Source organism: Hirundo rustica, chromosome 4 (assembly GCF_015227805.2).
Source record: "Hirundo rustica isolate bHirRus1 chromosome 4, bHirRus1.pri.v3, whole genome shotgun sequence".
In the NCBI taxonomy this organism is placed as follows: Eukaryota; Metazoa; Chordata; class Aves; order Passeriformes; family Hirundinidae; genus Hirundo; species Hirundo rustica.
In genome coordinates this window covers 32,896,351-32,914,758 of record NC_053453.1, presented here as the reverse complement: position 1 = coordinate 32,914,758, position 18,408 = coordinate 32,896,351, and the positions used below count along the sequence as shown (strand labels likewise).

Sequence of the window (18,408 nt, the reverse complement as noted above, 5' to 3'; positions counted from 1 at the left end):
ATGGCTCTCCTGGCAGTTTCTCCTCTTTTACTTGGCTTGTTGGAATGTGCTTTCTTTTCCTCTGTCTTGAAGAATAGCCAGCCTCTTCCCAGGCCATCCACTTTCAATACAGAGACTCTGTCTAGATCCTTATTGATTCATCATACCCATGGCTCAGAGACTTGCTATTTATATGGAATCAGCACTGTAGAGGAAAGGTTGTAGCAGGAGAGATCACTCCAAAAGAAGGCATTTCACAGTATGCCTTCAACATGTGCCTTGTTAGCATCTTTTTTCTAAAGGCCTGAGTTAAGTTTCCCTCCTGACTCTGCACTTCAAAGAGCCTGCCTGGGGCTCTAAAGAAGCAAGCTGAAACTTAAAATTAAGATCTTTCAGATGGTGAGCTGTGTACTGGGACATCCTATGGAGTTTCTCTTAACACATATGGAGGAGTCTGAAGGACGGTGGGGAAGTCCTAGAAGGCAGGGGTCTAAAAAAGGAAAAATGAAAAAACAAAGGCAGTTATATAGTTGTCAGGAAGGTGAATGTGTATACATGCGCCTATGGTTTGTGGGAGGAATATTTCAAAGTGTATTTGATAATTTGCTTTAATTGACTGATTAAGTAAAATGCATTACAAAGCTGGAAAATTGAATAAGATATATTATAAAAATACATTAGAGAATGAAAGAAACTTTAAATTAGTACCTTCTATCCAGTCATGAAAATAGATAAGGTGAAGAAAAACAAAACCAAACCAAATCCCACACCAAAAAAATTTAACAAACCATCTAAAAACTATGTGTAGGATAAAATGAGCCAGCCAGACAATAATCAAGGCAAGCAAGCAAAAATGTTGCAGAGCTTTGAAAAGGTGGAATTTCAAAAATTAAATGTATTTTATAGATATTATGTTAAATGTCATCACATATTTATGTGATGAATATATAAGCACATATATTTATTTATTTATTTATTTATTTTCAGTACCTTATGCTATGTTTTCATTTAAATAGTGAGTGTACAGTTGTACATTGTCCTGGTTTGGGACAAATTTGGGAGAAAACCCCTGTATAGGATCCCTCTAAGGAAGCAAACCCAAGTGGCCCCTCCCTCCAACCGGTCCGGTAAAAAAAAACAACAACCCTTTGGAGAAAAGTGGAAAAAACTATTTTACTAAAGAAATGAAGTGCATATAAGTATAAAGAATGAATAATATGAAACAATAAAACCTCTCCTTCTGAAGTGAGATGGCAAATTGAGAAAGTCCTTGCCGTGGGTGTAGCTTGGCTCTCTCTCTCTCAGTGCCTCTCCTCAGTCCCAGTCCCTCCAGGCGCTGCTGGAAAATGCCGAGGTCCAGGCCCCGGTGGGCCGCAGGTGCAGCCCCCAGTGCTCCCCTGGGTTTTCAGTCCAGAGCAGGTTTAAACAGTTCCAAGAAAAAAGGAAAAAAAAACAGTCCAGGGAACTTCTCTGCCCTAGCTAGCTGAAACTAACTAAAAGCAAAACAAGATCTCTGTCCTGCAGTCTCTCCAAGCCTCCGCCGAACACGCTGTCCACAGAAGAATGTGGAGGAGTCAGGCAGTTTTCTCAAAACAAACTCCGCGCTTCTCCTTGCTCTTAGAACCAGTCTTAAAGGCACAGGACTCAATATACAGCACAAACAGAACAGACGATTGGGGATACAGGCATCATAAAGTTACCCTAGGACATACATAAATACCTTTCTGCATAGAAGAGGGATAGTGAGTGAGTCAGTGTTCTGATTATCATCTTTGGAAAGATTTTGCACAATGGAAATCTTTACATTGGAAGAATTTTCAGAACTTTACCTTGACTTCACTGACTGGTTTCTATTGGGTTGTCACTAAAATCCCAGAGTGCTTCTGTTATAGCAAGTTTCATCAGATTAATAGTTCTTCAGTACAGATATTAAACAAGTAATATTCATATTTGCCTTCAGGAAAAAGAAATTTGGGCTGCTTAGTTCGGAAGTAATGTTTTTCTCTTTATTTGGTGGGACTTATTAGTTTTTCAACATACATTCGGGGGACTGTTGCTTTTCAAAGCATAAAAAATCTTAGCAGAGGCTATACAAGGGGTGCTAAGCAACTCTTTTAAAAAAGAAAAGTGAAATAAAACATGAATACTTTGCTAATGAAATTCTTGTTGACATGCTTAAATATGAATTAACCATCTTAAAACTGAGGTGTTTTACCTACAAGAAAAGTGGAGAGGGTCTTTTTACAAGATGATGTAGTGACAAAGGGGGGATAGCTTCAAGCTGAAAGAGAGAGATTTAGATTAGATATTAGGAAAATATTCCTTACTGTGAGGGTAATGAGGCACTGGAACAGGTTGTCCAGAGAAGCTGTGGATGCCCCATCTCTGGAAGTGTTTAAGACCAGTTTGATGGAGCTCTGAGGAACCTACTCTAGTGGAAAGTGTCTCTGTCCACAGCAGAGAGGTTGGAACTAAATGATCTTTAAGGTCCCTTCCAACCCAGGCCGTTTTAAGATTCTGTGAAAGTAGTTTCTGAACCTTTATAAATGAATATTTTATTTGCAGAAGAAAGAACACACATAACGTGTTAGATATGTGTTGCAATGGAACTAAGATGCAGGGACACAGCTATACCTTTTTTTGGGGAAATCGTGGTTCCCCTTCCCTGGGCTTTGGCTGCTTTCTCCATAGAGGCACCTCTAAGTGCTTGAGATACTTTTTAATGAGGATGAGAAGGCTGCAAGCAAGCAGGTCAAAAGCATTGCTGAATATACCTCTCCACCTTGTTGCACTAATCGTATTCCACAGAACCCTCCACACACAATATTTTTCTTAAGACACTACTTAGGGTGAAGATGTTGTGCCAGAGGGTCATGCAAAAACAGAGAACAAATGTTAATTTGTCATCTATACATTGTGTGTGACCATTTGGGTTGGCTACAAAGAAAAGAAAATCAATAATGAGAGTCATCTAGGGGAATAGGAAATATACTCCCCATAATTGTGTAAACTAGAGGCTTCTGATACTCTGAGACTGATGAGAAACTGTGGGGGTTTTTGTATTCTGCCAAAGGCTGAAGGTTGCGCTGAGACATGTGCTGCTGCTGCTTCTTGCTGAGTTGAGATACTTGGCAGAAAGCCCAAAGAGAGAGTATGAGAGAATAAAAAGTCTTTGTGCCAAATGTTCTTTTGAGTGCCTGAAAGCTGGATTAGTCTTTTTTCTCTGTGAAATCATATAATTAGTAATCTCAAGCATCAGCCTGGTAATTTTCAAAATGTCTGCACACTTTAATATATCGTTTGCTTAACATGTTTGATAACAACCTCAGAGATACTGGGGCTTTTCACTTGTAGTATTTATAAACTGCACCTTGCCCTGAGTGTTTTTCTATCAGTTCTACACAAACTTTCTCATGGACTGTGTCAGCTCACAGCTGCTAGACTAAAAATGAAGGAAGCATCTCATCTACAAAAAGCAAAGTGGCTCAATTTCTGTCCCATAAGGAAACACGCAGCCTTGGCTGCTGTCATCATCCTCTCATCCACTCCACTGCCTGGCCTATGTGGTGGCTGTGGTGGAGCAGCTCCTCTCTGGGTACTTGCAGAGGGACGTGGGGCAAGACCCTGCAGGCAGGCTGCAGTCAGGGAGTCCAGATTGAGGTGAAGACTGGGATAACGTGCAGAAGCTTCTTCTGCTCCTCTTCCAGTGAGGAGACGTATAAAGAGCTAGAAACCCCCAAAATGATAGCTGCTTGTGATCTTGTCTCTGAATGCTTTGTGGTTTTTTGAACCTAGAGATTACCCAATTTCAAGATTAAGAAGTTGGACCTAGGGAGGGCAATACTCTAGGGTGAGTGGGGCCCTATGGAGAAGAGGACATTATCCTTCAGGCTACCTGAAAATCAGTTGTGTTTTGAGCTCCTGTTTCTTTGGCTAAAAGTTTCGTATGAAGTAATAATTTGTAGCCATTGCCATAAAAGGGCACTGGCTTTTCTGAGAGAGAGGAGGTAAGCTTATTTGCGTGAGACTAGTTCACTCCTGCCAGAAGACTGACTGAATACAATTAGCCTCAGTAAAGCCAGGAGATGACTGTGGGCTCTCCATGTCCAAGAGATCCTACATGAAGTGCTCCATCTGTAGTTTTTTGTTTCTGAGAACAGCTGGGGCTATGCCGGCTTGCTACTTTATCCCAGAAAGTCTTTTCCTCTCATAGTAAAGATAACTCAGCAGTCCATTTCAGTGCATAGATTTTGCTACGGGAATATTTGAAGTTAGATCTCACAGATTCATTAGTGATCTGTTCTCAGGGAAATGCTTATATTGTAGTTTTGCCTGATTTTTTTCCAAAGGGAAAAATGTCTTCCCATACAGATGGCTGTAAATGACTGTTGGCAAACCGATGGATGAAATTTTTCTTTGGCACTGTGCAGAAGATTATGTTTGGCAGTGTGACTGTGGCAAACCATTCATTAGTTCAGGTTTTAAAGGCTACCAGGCTGTGTGCATAGCATTGTCATATGAACTCTGCTCATCATCGTTTACCCAAGTGGACTAACTGGGTTAATTGAGGGGTAGAGGAGCTGGGCCAGCATCTGCAGAATAAACACTTATCAAGAATGACTTGTTATTTTAAAATGATCCTCTCAGGAGAGAAAACACCATGTTGAATCGAAGAAGGCTGGGAGGAGCTGCAGTTAGCAGTATTTTCTGTGTGTGTGTGTTGCCTACAAGTAGCACTGCAAAATATTCCAAGCAATCAGCTAAGGTTTTTTTAGCAATTCAATTGAGAACCTATCCCAAGATGCAAGAGACATCAGAGTAAAACAGAAATGAAAAACAATGTTGTACTTTTAACGTAAATTGATTCTCTACTGGTATAAATAGAGCATACTCTATCTGGAATTTTTGGTGCCCAAAGTGAACAAGTGATTTTAATAACTGTAGTTGAGGTAGAAAACATGGGAACATGAATACAGTAAATAGGACCTGTCAATAAGGTGTGTTTATAGGGTTTTCAGAAATAATTGTATGGGAATATGTAATATATACACTGATGAGGGCTGCCTCTCAGTTGCCTCTTCTCAAGGCTGAAAAGGCCCAGCTCCTTCAGGTTTTCCTTGTAAGAGAGATGCTCCAGTCCCTTGACCATCTTTGTATGACCCACTCCACGTCTCTCTTGCACTGAGGAGCCCAGAACTGGACACAGCACTCCAGATGTGCCTCACTGGGGTGGAGCAGAGGGGCATTATCACCTCCCTCTACCTGACAATGCATCCCAGGATACCGCTGGCCTTCTCGGCCACAAGGAAACAGTGCTGGCTCTTGAGAGCTTGTATATATAATGTATATAAATATCTGAAGGGAGTTTGTCAAAAGGACAAAGCCCAGCTGTGGTCCCTTCCAAATTTACCCATTCTATGATTCTGTGATACTGTAGAATAGGATAGCACAAAATTAGCATTTTTGTCCTGCTGTTAGTGTAGTACCACCCCATGTGTAATCTGAAAATAAAGCAACATGAGTGCCTTTCCTGAGATGCACCGCAACTGTGTCATACCTCATTGTCAACACTGAGGACACAGGAATTACTGCTGTGTCTGTAATAGATTTTTAAGTTCACTGGCCAAACAAGGGGAAAAAACCCAAAAGAAAATAAAAAGAATACCAAGTAAGTTTTTAAAAAATAAAAAAACTTTGTTTTTGATAATTTTCCCAATTTAAAAAATATCATAAGTCTTTCAAACCAATTATAAAAATGTACAGAATAAAATGAAAAAAAAGAAAACAACCCCTGTGGATACACTTCTCCTAGTTTTTATATTATTTAATCGTCCTAATTCACCATAGTTTTCACATGTCTGGACTATATATCATCATTTGCTCAATCACTGTAAGAGGTGCTGCATATTCAATCATCAGAATAAATATCTCAGTTGCTAATCAAGTTGTCATCTTTATTGAAAAAAAAAAAAAAGTAATTGAGTAATCTCAATTACTTTGTCACTGTGATTCTATCCAAAAAACACTTATCAAATGTAAAACATTGAGTTCAAAGGGTTTTGAATTTGATCTTTAAAGGTAATGTTCACTGAGGTTGCTGTTGACGTGTATCTACCGATGCTACTTTGGGAGTTAGGCATCCTTTCTACAGTGTCTGTGCTGCCAGTTCTCCCTTCAGTCCATGGAGGTAAAATGGAGTTGTGCTTTGTTTTGTGTTCACAAAAGCAAACTGAAGCGTATGTTCCCAAAATCTTGGCTGGTTTTTTTTTTCCCAAGTGCACTAATGACTAGGCAAATCAAAGATTTCACCCTCAACAAAAATCTTCACATTGTTTTTGTCTTTATATCACAGACTGCAGTAATGTCAGAACCATTGCTGGTAGAGTAGAAATAAACTGTTACATGGATATTATAGAAAATATTGAAGAATGTTAAAAATAATTGAATGAAGAAATTGGATAGTGTATTTGTTTTCATTAGTCTGACACTTAAAGAGAAAGTTTAGATGGAAATCCTGGCTTGGCTGTGGTTATATAAGATTTTGATTGCTTATGCTTTGATAAGCTACTAATACTTATTAAAATATTGGAAAAAAATGCAATAATATTGTGTGGGAGTGTGTGTTTTGTGTCTGTGAGGGAGATTTTGCAAGTTCGTTTGTATCCTTCCTGTCTAGAGTGACACATTGAGGCTGATATGACATACTGAAATTGCTGAAGTGTAGCAGAAAAATAACCTACATTTGTTTTCCTTGTCAATCAGTATGAACAAAGCAAATAAACTACGTCAACAAGTCTCATGGGTCGGCACAGTTTTGTTTTTACTAAGGGAGGAATGAGGGGTGCTACCCTATCAGGACCTTGGAAAAACAGGGACCTATCAGAAACTAGGTTGGGATATTGGCATCTGCTTTGACCACTGAGGATGTTGAATGCGACTTTGGGCAGTACTCATTTAAATCCTAATTTTGTTTAGGTCAGTCTTTTTTCTCCTGGTCAGCTGAACAGATAATGCTGAATTGGGGCCTGCTGCTCCCCTCCTTTGTGTGGGGAGCTGGCCCCAAGGCCTGGCCGGGCTCCATTGGCTCCCAGTGCGGGAGGAGAGGTTGCAGGTTAACATAACTACTTTTTAAAACTTCCCCGGAGCCCCTGGAGCAGGGAGGGATCTCTGCTGGCCCCCTGATAACAACTATGAGCCCGGCAGAACTCTTTCCACTGCTGCCCCCCCCCCCAGTGATTTTCCAGATGGAGACGAATGGAGGGAGGAAACCAGGCTGATCTGAGGAGCATCAGGGGAGAGACTGCTGCCCAGGGCAGAAATCAGCAGAAATCACATGGCCACTGCAGGCCTGGGCAGATTTAACTCTTTCCTGGCAACATGAAGCTTCCAAGGCCTAACCCTTCCCCGAGAGAGAAAAGAAAGAGTGGACATAGAAAAGACACAGCAGGAAGTCAGTGGAGCAAGAGTGAAAGAACTGATAAAGATTATTAGAAGAAGGATTGAGGATGTGGACATTTTTAACCAGACTTCTCTGGGGTAAACTATGGAGAAATGGATTGTTTCTTTTAATATCTTAATGTTTGGGGGAATGCTGGTTCTAATCAAAATTGGGAATTGATATGATTGAGATTTATGTGAGAATCTTAAAGCCCCTCGCTCCTGGGGTAAAAGGAGGTCTCAGCCTTTGAGACAAAGATAATTTTATAGAGAAAGTGATTTAAGGCCCTTGGCTCCTGGGGTAAAAGGAGATCTCTATTTCTTTTGCGATAGAGACAGTTTTAGAGATAGAAGAGAATCCTTGTTTTGTTCTTAAACAGTACCCTAGATACACTGAGAGGCCCATAAGTAGCCAGGGGAAAGGCTGCTAATGGGTGAAACAGCACAATCTGCAAAAACTCTGAGCGATTGCAGATTTGTGACATTGGGAGCCACGAGACTGTTTTTGTCTTGTGGTGAATGTCTTCATAAGACAAGTGAGACTGCTCTCTCAGAGTGATGAGAGATTATGTTTAAATGGTGAAACTGACTGAAAATCACAGGTTGTGTCTCTCTATGTTTTTAATAAGAAAGTTAATAGTTTGATAAGGGAAGAGTGTTTTGAAGTTTCATTTTGTTGGGTTTTTTTCTTCAATTTTTTTTCCCATTCTTTTAATGTGTGTTAATAAAACTAATTGTTTATTTTTTAAGCTTAAGCCTGCTTTGCTTCTCCTGATCTTCTCCCACAAAAAAAGAGAATAAACACTAAGACCACTAAATTTAGCAAACAGAATTTGGCGAATGTGAAACCACTACAAGAAGAAAACCCTCTCTCTTTTTTTTTTTTTTTTTTTTTCTGGTCATTTAAGGGTAGGGCAGTGATCTAGAACTAGTTCTGGAAAAATGGGATATTATAACCACTAATTTTATTTATTTTACCAATAACACCCAGTTACTTTTTTTTTTTTTTTTTTTTTTTTTTTAATGGTAATGTGGTATAGAATAGTGACTAGTCACTTAGGGAAGTGGCTAAAGTAAGTTGACAATGTCCTGAAATACTATCTATTTTTCCTTATGGATGATTAATTAAAAGAGTCGTTCCATTGTGATCATTAATGTGAATATGCTTTACATGAATAAAAAATGCATATATATCTACTTGGAAAGTCTGGGTTACTGTAGTGTTTCGTATGAGGCATCTTTCTGATCATACCCACGATGCCAAAAAAGTCTAAAGTGTATAAAATATCAGATACAATGTAGATTGAGATTCAAGGCTAAGTGTAATTTCCATTCTTCTATTTATTGTTGATGCTTCTTTTTTTCAACTATGGCATAGACTCAAACAAAGTTTTGCAGATTTTAAATGGTCTCTATGACCTCAGAAAACTTACCTGAAATAGGATAAATTAAGATGCATTTGTTTTCATGTAAGAGTACAGACCTGCAGTTCTTGCAAACTGATCTAGGAACTGGTTTCTGCAGGAGTTAATCAGATGTCTGTGGCTGCCAGCTCCTTCCTTTCAGCCCTTTGGCTGAAAATGCTTCTCACTGGTCTCTGCACCCAGTTGTAGGAGCTAAACTGGTAGAGAACTAACCCTAAAAAAAGGGAAATTTTTCTTCCAGTCTGAATCCCTGGCATACCACCTTCACCATCAAATGAGAGTGTTCATGAAAGCAAGGAATGAAAGAATGCTGGACAAGAGACAAGGGATCTTCTTCCAGTAGCTCTTAGTCATTAGATGGATTTAACTGTATCACGCAGCTGTGCCAGTGGCTTTGCACAGAGCATATAATAGAGCCTTTTTTTGATATTTTTTCCTTGCTACTTATGTGTGGCTACTACAATGATGGGGATCCTGAAGACAGAAACAGGCCGTGACTTTATTTTCTTTAGTTCTTGGCAACATAATTTCTTCCTCTTTGTTAATGGCCAGTGTATGTGTTGATGCATGATCTGTGATGCAACTTACAGGAAGGAAAATATTCAAATGACTGAGCAGATGGGTGACAGAATTGAACATCAATGTTTTAATGTTGAGGCTAGGAAAAGGCAATCATGGTGAATGACAGTATTCAGATTTTCTTGATTTAATGCAAGGTTTGCATACCTACACTAAATACTTTATATTCATATTTGTGAATTGAATTGCAAAATAATAGTCTTGATTAGTACCTGCCATTGTTCCCTGGAGCGATCTTTCCACAAAAGTAGAGGAGTAAGGGTTATACTTAGCACTAGATGCACTGTGCAGATGTGACTGAAATTTTATTCATCGGATGGAAAGAAATACAAAGCTACGATGAAGAAAAAGAAAAGTTTTATCTAAGATGAAGACTGGTAATTGTCTAGTTTTTTTTTTTCCAGGAACATGATACCAATCACTGAAGTTTCTGGTTATGATTTATGAGATGGGTACTGATGATTTTGCTACATGAAAAAAAGCTGTAAAAGTGGCAGGTTAATGACAAGATATGGCATTAGTGGGTGTCTCATGATACAGTGTTGAATCTTCTGGAACATAATTTATACATACATTATATTATGTACAATCATCGGGAAAGCTTTTCAATCTGTGAACACAGAGATTTCTGAGTCTCCTTCTTCAACCCCTCTCCCCACTGATTGCAGGAAGGACTACTTGCTACTTGCATTAACAGTGAATGAAATACTGTTTGCAGTGGCTTTGAATAACTAATTTCTGTAGGATTACAGGAATGACATTTGGTTCCTCAAACAATATCTGCAAAGCAAGCAGCCTACTTTGAAGTCTGTGCTAGGAGGAAAAGAAACAAAGCCAAAATGTGAATCTCCCAAAGTACTCTCTTCCTTTTGTGGAATGATCCAGTGGCTTAATGAGGTTAATTTGTTTTAGGTTGTGGGGAATCCTTTATCTACTACATAGAAGCTTTAATTTCACACAAATGTGACAGATACTGTAGGTACTGCACTGGAACTTAATTATTTAATATCATAAGGACCTGAAATTCCTGCATTTCCTCTCAAGGAATCTTCATGGCATTTTTAGATGGCAAATAAAAGCTAGAGAATGGTTAGCCTAGATTTCTCAATGTTTGAAATATCTTAGTATATTTTTTAAGATTTTTTTTTTATACCCAGAAAATTTCAAAGCATCTTTATTAAAGAATCCCCAAATACTATCGATAGTATGTGGTTATTTTTTGTTCGCTTCCATTTTTCATATGTATTTTCACCCTTTGAAATGCTTTTCTGTATTGTACATGAATATGACTGTTTCATTTCATTGCACTCTTTTTCCATAAAAGTCCGACAATGCCTGATTTTCTCCTCCTAAATTCTGCAAAGGAACTTTAAAATTTTTTGTTTCAGTATGAAAATTTCCCTCACAGAATTTTACAATAGCTGTTTTAACTGGCTTCTATTCCTGATGGCTACTGGTGTACACTGTACTTTGTTTTTCCTTGGCGGTTGTATTGCAGCATTTCTGTAGACACAGCAAAGCAGTGTAAAGTTATATGGTAAGAGAGTGAGAACACAAAATTACAGGATCAGTGATATACAGAATGCAAATTAAAACTAATATAGTGAAAAAGTACGTGGTTTGAAGTTCTCATCCTACCACTAAAATTACTTTCTTTTGTAGATGCAGTGTCTAGGTTTTTTTATGAACCTTGCATAAAATACAATTTAGTGAATTTGTGTTAGGATGAGTGGGTATAAGATATGTAATTGCCTATCAAAATTAAAGTTAATGTGAACCTGCAAAAGCAGGATGTGTTTGTTGTACTACATATTATACATACCCAATATATCTTAGAATAAATTTTTTCCTATTCACAAATAAAGGACTTCACAAGTGTGTTATTAAGAAAAATATTGAATATATTTATTTAAATTGCTTTATTGGTATGTATACCAGTGGAATTGTTTGGAAAGGAATTAAAAGTAATTTTGGGGGTAGCCTGTGCTAGCAGCTGTAAAAATATTTGCTCAATGTCATCAAAGGTATAAAATAGCAGAGATTGCAAGGTTCAGGGAGATAGTATGAATTGCTTTCCTCATCCTCTATTGAATTAAAAATGACAGTTAGAAAGTGAAGAAAATCAGTGTTTGTGCATAAAGAGATTTTTTTTTTCCTCCCAGATTTTTGATTTAAATATAACATTTCAGCATATCAAGATATAATGGATCATGGGTTAATTGCTTGCATTGTGTTATATCATTTCAGCTGTAGCACAGCATGATGTGATGGAGTATAATCAAACCTGACATCGTACAATACATTGAATGATGGCAAAGACCACAGACTGTTCACTGGAATTTGTTATACTGAAAAATGCATAATTCCCCAATGAAATGTTTAGCAGTTTATGTTTTGTTGATGAAGACCCAGAGTCTAATTGCTATCTGTCACTTTTGCCTCTAGGAAATTCATGGGGTCCATAGCCTACATCAGGTTTTGTTCCTTCCTCAGGCCTTTTAGGAGCTGACACTGTATAAATAACAATGGAGTGAATCCAGACATCAGTGTTGGGCTCCTGTTCTCAGGGCTTTCTCCTTGTAGAAGCTCTTGTTTATTGTTTGACATTAGGGATATTAAAAGTAGCTGAAGCATTCAGTACACAGGCTTTGCATAAAGCACACAAAAAGTTAAATAGCAGAACTAAGGCAGAACTAAATGACACATATTGCTTCACATAATTAGTATTCCTGCCCATACAAGGTTGTAGGTCAATATCAGCTAAAGTTCAGAGTTTTTATTCTCTTCTGATGGTAATGAACTACCCCCAGGAATATCTGATCTTATATAAGCAACTGCTATAAATTCAGTTAAAACCTTTTCCAGACTCCAGATCCTTTTGTAATTGGCTGCTGAACCAGAAAGGGTATTTTGGCAGCTCTCCTCTTACCAGATTGGTCCTCCCATTGGACTCAAGCAGTATGATTCTAGTAATCAGTTAGAGCAGCATGAATGGAAGTGATAGGTACAGATATGGAATAATGAAGATTGTTTTGTTTCCTCCCTTGTTTGAAAGATTTGGTTCCCCATGTTCCAAAATTTTGCAGTGCCAGGCAGAAAAATTTAAAGTGTGCTTCCATAGTAGATTTTATTTCTGGATTTCATTTGAGGGTTTTCCCTGTATCCTGACAGTTCTCTGTCAAAATCTCTTCTGGACATAAAGTCTGGAGGCATGGATTCTGAAAACATATGCTTATATGGGTATTTTAGCATTGATATACTTTTATTTCAAAGTTTATATCACAGGGAAAAAGAAAAAAAAATATTGCTACAGTTACACAGCTGTTTATGGGAGTCCAGAAATTAATGTAGTTTCTAGGTTAGTTTTATGTTTTGCTTCCTGTTTCACTGGAACAGGTCTATATGCAGCTTTGTCCAACTTCTTCTTCAGCCAGTGTTTCCTGCCTGAGATAGTTAATACTGAGCTACATAATTTGGAAAAGAGATCAACTCTCCATTCTAGTGTTAACACCATCACAATTCTCACTTCATGTGTGGCAGATTACCTTACAGAGCCAAGTTTAATGCATTCCTAATTAAAAAAAACCTCCAGAAATATGATGTTACTTCTCAAAGTTATCAAATTTTTCATCTTCTTATTTTCACAGCTCACCATGTTAAAACTGGGACCTGTGAAGTGGTGGCGCTTCACAGATGCTGCAATAAGAATAAGATAGAAGAAAGATCACAGACAGTGAAGTGTTCCTGCTTCCCTGGGCAGGTAGCAGGTACCACCCGGGCAGCTCCTTCTTGTGTTGATGGTGCGACTCCTTCTATTGCTTCATTTCTTTGTGTTCCTAGGAGTTTTTGCTGGCTTAAGGCCATTTATAAGACCCACTCCATTACAGATAACTATTTAAAATAAGAATAGGAAAGCTTCTGCATTTTGAAGGGGGTGTCCAACGTGAATTGGGAGGAAGATGGAAAAATTAATTCTTGCTATTGCTCTGTGGATATGCTAAACAAAATTACTAGATGCCAGTGAAAGAGGCCTCTTGAGAAGCTAAATTTGATCTAGTTAAAAGAGGACTCTTGGAGTTGTATGAAATTCACTTAATTAAAAGTATTTATACAAAACCTACATAAGACTATAATTTTCATGCTACAGTCTTACATCTAATTTATCTATTTATCTCGCTGGAAATAAACAAGCAAACAAACAGAACACAGTTCTGTCTGTTTTTTAATCTTTTTAGACCTACACTATAATTCCTATTTACAGTGCAATATTAGTGTCTTACTTAACAATTCTGGTGTAGGCTCATATGTTTTATTTGGGAAAATACTGGCTGATTTTTCATATCTGTTTCTCTGAAAGAGTGGCAGGATTCACTCTTTACATGATCTCTTCAATGTTGATATGTTGTTGGCTGTCAGAGAAGCTGTAAATATGTCATCATTGGGGAATAAATTTAATCAAGCTATGCTAGGTTATATTATAGACCAAGCAAAAGAAGAGATTCTACTTAAAACTTTGAAATCTGGCTTAGCAAGATAAAAATGAAGTTGGAAAGAAGTGCTGTGAGGAGATTGACTTTGTAGCACATAGCACCTCTTGCAAATTGGAAACCAAATTTCTTATGAAGGTTCTGAGGTGGCTGAAAATCACAAACTAGCTGTCAGTCAACACATATCTCATATTTCCTGGAAAATAAAAGGGATGTTGCAAAATAGTGACATCTTAAAGTGTCAGTTTCAACAAAATGCAATTTGTTTTCTTGTAGCTTCTATAGTGGAGCAGAAATGGTGGTGCCACATGCAACCGTGTCTTGAAGGGGAGGAATGTAAAGTTCTTCCAGATCGTAAGGGATGGAGCTGTTCCTCTGGGAATAAAGTGAAAACAACTAGGGTAGGTATGATACCAACCTGACATGTTACCAACAAGTTAAAAAAAAAAAGTGCACAGGAAATTGGGTGCACAAAGAAGATCTAAGTTGAGAAGACTAAAGAAGCATGGGAAGAGAGTTGTACTGGGATTGGACTTCCTGGTCCCTCACGCTTTTCTCAGCGTACTTTTCAATTGTTTGAACATAGTAAGCTGTGTGCCAGACCTTCTCAGGTAAGCACTGGGGATAGTAGAGTTGATCCCTTCAACTAACAGTAATGATCAAATGCATTATAATCTAATATGTATTTCTCTCTGAAATCAGTTGCACTAAGTCTGTACACTTTGCTAAGCTATTCATTCAAAGGGTAGCAAGTAAGAATTTTCATCAGTTACGTGTAATTACCATGTTTCTACATAGAAACCACTGAGTGTGGTAAGCATTTGATGTGTCATAACAGTATGATCTGGTTCTTTCCATCTTGTATAACTGTGATTTACTAAAAAAAAAATTGACTGTTTCAGGGAGTTCCTTTCCTCCATTTGGCACTTTTCATATTATTGGTTCAAATTTATATTAACAGAAATATATTTAAAGGTCATCTTATACAAAGCCTGATAACAAAGTAAACATGCTGTCATATTTGCATTTTAGTGGCTAAGAGAAACAGAAGAAAAATAAATTCTTCAGAATTCTTCATTAAACACACAAATTTCCTAAAACTGTAGCATTGTGTCTTGTTAGGGTCAACACAATTCTTCCTCGACATATAAAAGATGAAAATGTGCTCTGAAGACAGACATGCATGTGTTTAAGTATAAACACCTTCCCCTCTGCACCTCAGCACAAGTACTCATGACTGATTTTTCTTTTATGTATTTAATAGTTTGTATTGTCAGGCCATAATATGCTAGATAGGTGTTTACTCTATACAGGTGTTTGATTATCTATATATTTTTATTGAAATATTCCTTATATAGGCACTAAATTTCTGGTACACATTGGTTGTGGTGAAATGTAGCATGCACTGACTGAATTATATTCCTTCTGTTCCACAGAGAAGTCTATATGTCTCGCTTTCTCTATTTATAAGTCTCCAACACATTTTGACATTCTTTGAAGGAAGGATGCTTCCTAAATGTTTGTTTTACAGTTCCCTTCCTGAATTCACTTTCAGATGTGTTTCTTCTGAAGATAACCTTGCTGGAATGGTGGCCACACTTTGTACATGCCAATGCAAATCTGATTATATGCATGTAAAATGTATGTGCATATATAATATAATCAAAATGAACCAGATAGATATTTAATAATAGAAATAGAAATAGAAATAGAAATAGAAATAGAAATTGAAATAGAAATTGAATTGTGTATGTTTTGAAATTTTTCCTGGTTACTACTACATGACACAGTGTTATGGAGTATTTGCCATTTTATATGTATTGATAGGGTTTAACAAATGGTAAGTAAAAATGCGGGCCTAGATTATATTTCTCTAGGAAAAGAAGAGGTCACAAAAGGGGGAAAATCAATCATGATTGCTTTGATGAGATTTCTTAAAAGTTTGTCAGATTATAGGTTTCTCTGCATTGGTTGAGGTTATGAAGTTTCTTCCTCTGTGAAGAATCTAAAGAACCCCAAGGCTTTTATGCTCAGGAGCTTATGCCTTTGTTATTGTTAGACTGTTTGGTCTGTCTCTTTGCAGCAGCTGGAATTTTCTTGTTCTCCATGGTGGGGGCAATCCTTAGGATTAATTTCATACCTCTTCAATAATGATGCTTTGGAAAAGCAAGTCTTTATCTGTATTTACTGTCATAAACACTGATTCAGTACAATGGCTACCATTACCTGCTTACAGACCTAGCACCACTGAAAGGAAAATACTAGTCACCTTAAATCCCCACTATTTGTTCTGTCTTCTAGTTTGTCCAGGTATTGTATGTTTTCCTCCTTGTTCCTTCACTTCCGACAGAGCTGCAAGGCTATTCTGAGACAATAGCAAACTTTGGTTCAAATTTCTGTCTGCAAGTTGACCTAAGTTATTGAAACCAAGTCAGTGACAGGTTCATGAAGGTCTGTGTCTTTCAGATACAGTGACCTATGATTTTAAGAGACATCATTCTGATGGCCAGTAAAATAAATATCGCTTTTGGAAATATGAATGGTTCTTTGAGTGTTAAGAGAGAAGCTTATTATCAAAGGGGAAGTACTTTTCCCTACCATATTTTTGTAGCTCCTCTTTCTGCTCCCCAAGATCTATATAAATAAAAGGAAAAAATTAAATTGCTTTTTTTTTTTTTTTAATTTCCCCCCTTTGAGAAAAATAAAAGTAACTCTACAGAGAGCCAGTATTAATAAGTTATGAATAATAAGTTTCTGATTGTGAAATGAAATAACCCATATGTGATTATCATGTATAATGTAAAAGCATAAAGAAACAAAGAGAACTGAACAGCTTGGGTGATTTAAGTAGATTACAGAAAAACCTTCACAAGGCTTTCCTGAAAGGCCAAAAAAAGTTTATCTTCATTTCCAAACATTTTCAGTAAATTTGCCTTCTTCATGTGCCATAATCCTAATCCAATTATCTGCTGAAGTACTATCTTCTACAGGATACCAAGTTCAAAAGTAGCACCTACATTTCCTCATCTTGAGCTGTTAATAGTTAACCCTTTGTTAGAAATAGAAACAATGGAGGAAGGAGGTATTTTGCTTGTCCACCTCTGTTTGCATATTTAATCTCACTATTGTAAAAATTACGATATTGACTTCCTAATAGCAAAAAAGGCCAGATGAAAAGTGGCAGAAAACTAACTGATTTTTCAAATTGTGGTCTACCTGAGGTTTTGTATTTTGTACAGTTATATAGATCTAATAAGGTCATACATGAATAATGAATTAGAGGTACTCAGAATTCAAATGTTAAGAACTCTAATCTGGAAGCTATTTGCCTTTAAAATACAAAACCAGTTATTATTTTCCTAATTTGTTTGCATGTTAGTGGGAAAAGACTTATATTAAGAATTAACCATAGAAAAGAACTGAATACAGGGAAAAAATGAGTATGAGTAAGATGAGTAGTGATTTTGCCGATCTAGAATTAACTATTTTGGGTCTGTGTAGCCTCCAGGAGGTGAAGGGGGGAAAAGCCAAATACAACTTAGGTAAATCAGTAAATTTTTTTTTTTTTACTTCATGTAAAGAAATGGCTTGTGTTCCTGGGCATAATACCACAACAAAAGAGGATGTTCATGAATACATTAGGAGAATTATGAGATGATTGTGAGCATAGTTGAGATTTTACCAGGCACACTTGGGTATTCTCCTCCAGGCTGAGAAACTGTTGTGAAAGGAAACAATTGCATTTTTTTTCCACATGGCTAGCCTCAATTTTTGATATATAAACATAAAATTTTTGTCACATTGCCCTCTTTAAATGGTGAGAAAAGTGGATTTTTTTTTTTTTTTTACATTTGAAATACTCTTTCTTCTACAACCTCTTTCTAATACAATCCTTGTAGTTCCAGAAGTTCTCCTTATGCTTTTCTTTCTTTTTTGTGTTTTCTTTTTCTTCTCGCCATACAGGAAAGGGTCTGTATATAAAAAAAGTAATTTTCTCATCAATTGAAAAATATATCATTATTATGTATAAAACTGAGAATGATATTTTAAAAATTCTCTGAGTTTATATTAAACAGATGAGCCCTTTACAAAGACTGAAAAAGAACCTTTTGCAGTGCCTCCTGGAGTCCCAGTTCTCCAGGCATCCTCCCTGGGACTAGGTTGGAACATGTCATGGCTCCTGGGCAGCTCGTAAACCTGTGTGTCTTTCCTGCAGAAATTAGAGAAAAAGAACAAGGTAAAGTGGTGTATCCTGTGTCTCATCTCGAGATTCTGGAGGTGGAACATGACTGAAGAAGTGTGTGCTTGCTCCAGGCAGTGGGAAAGTGTTCCCGGGATGATGTTTTATGAACATGTAGAGCAATATGTATTGTTATTTTTCATGGGAAAAGGTATAGAATAAAATAGGCTATTTCAATTGAAAGGGACCTATAATGATCATCTCATCTAGCGACCTGACCAATTCAGGGCTGACCAAATTAAAACATGTAAATAACGCCATT

The 18,408-nt window shown here is 37.3% G+C and overlaps 1 protein-coding gene across 3 annotated transcripts in view; it reads left to right on the top strand.

The window, feature by feature from the left end:
• The window catches only part of TAFA2 (TAFA chemokine like family member 2), a 191,214-nt gene that overhangs the window by 154,758 nt on the left and 18,048 nt on the right, over nt 1–18,408 (top strand). For all 3 annotated transcript variants that reach the window (XR_005700630.2, XM_040062944.2, XM_058420372.1), the window contains exons 3-4: nt 13,067–13,219; nt 14,183–14,307. Coding sequence is in view for 2 of the 3 variants with exons in the window: in XM_040062944.2 (XP_039918878.1) it covers nt 13,067–13,219; nt 14,183–14,307 (278 nt within the window). In the remaining variant the exon portion in view is untranslated. The remainder of the gene's footprint in view (nt 1–13,066; nt 13,220–14,182; nt 14,308–18,408) is intronic.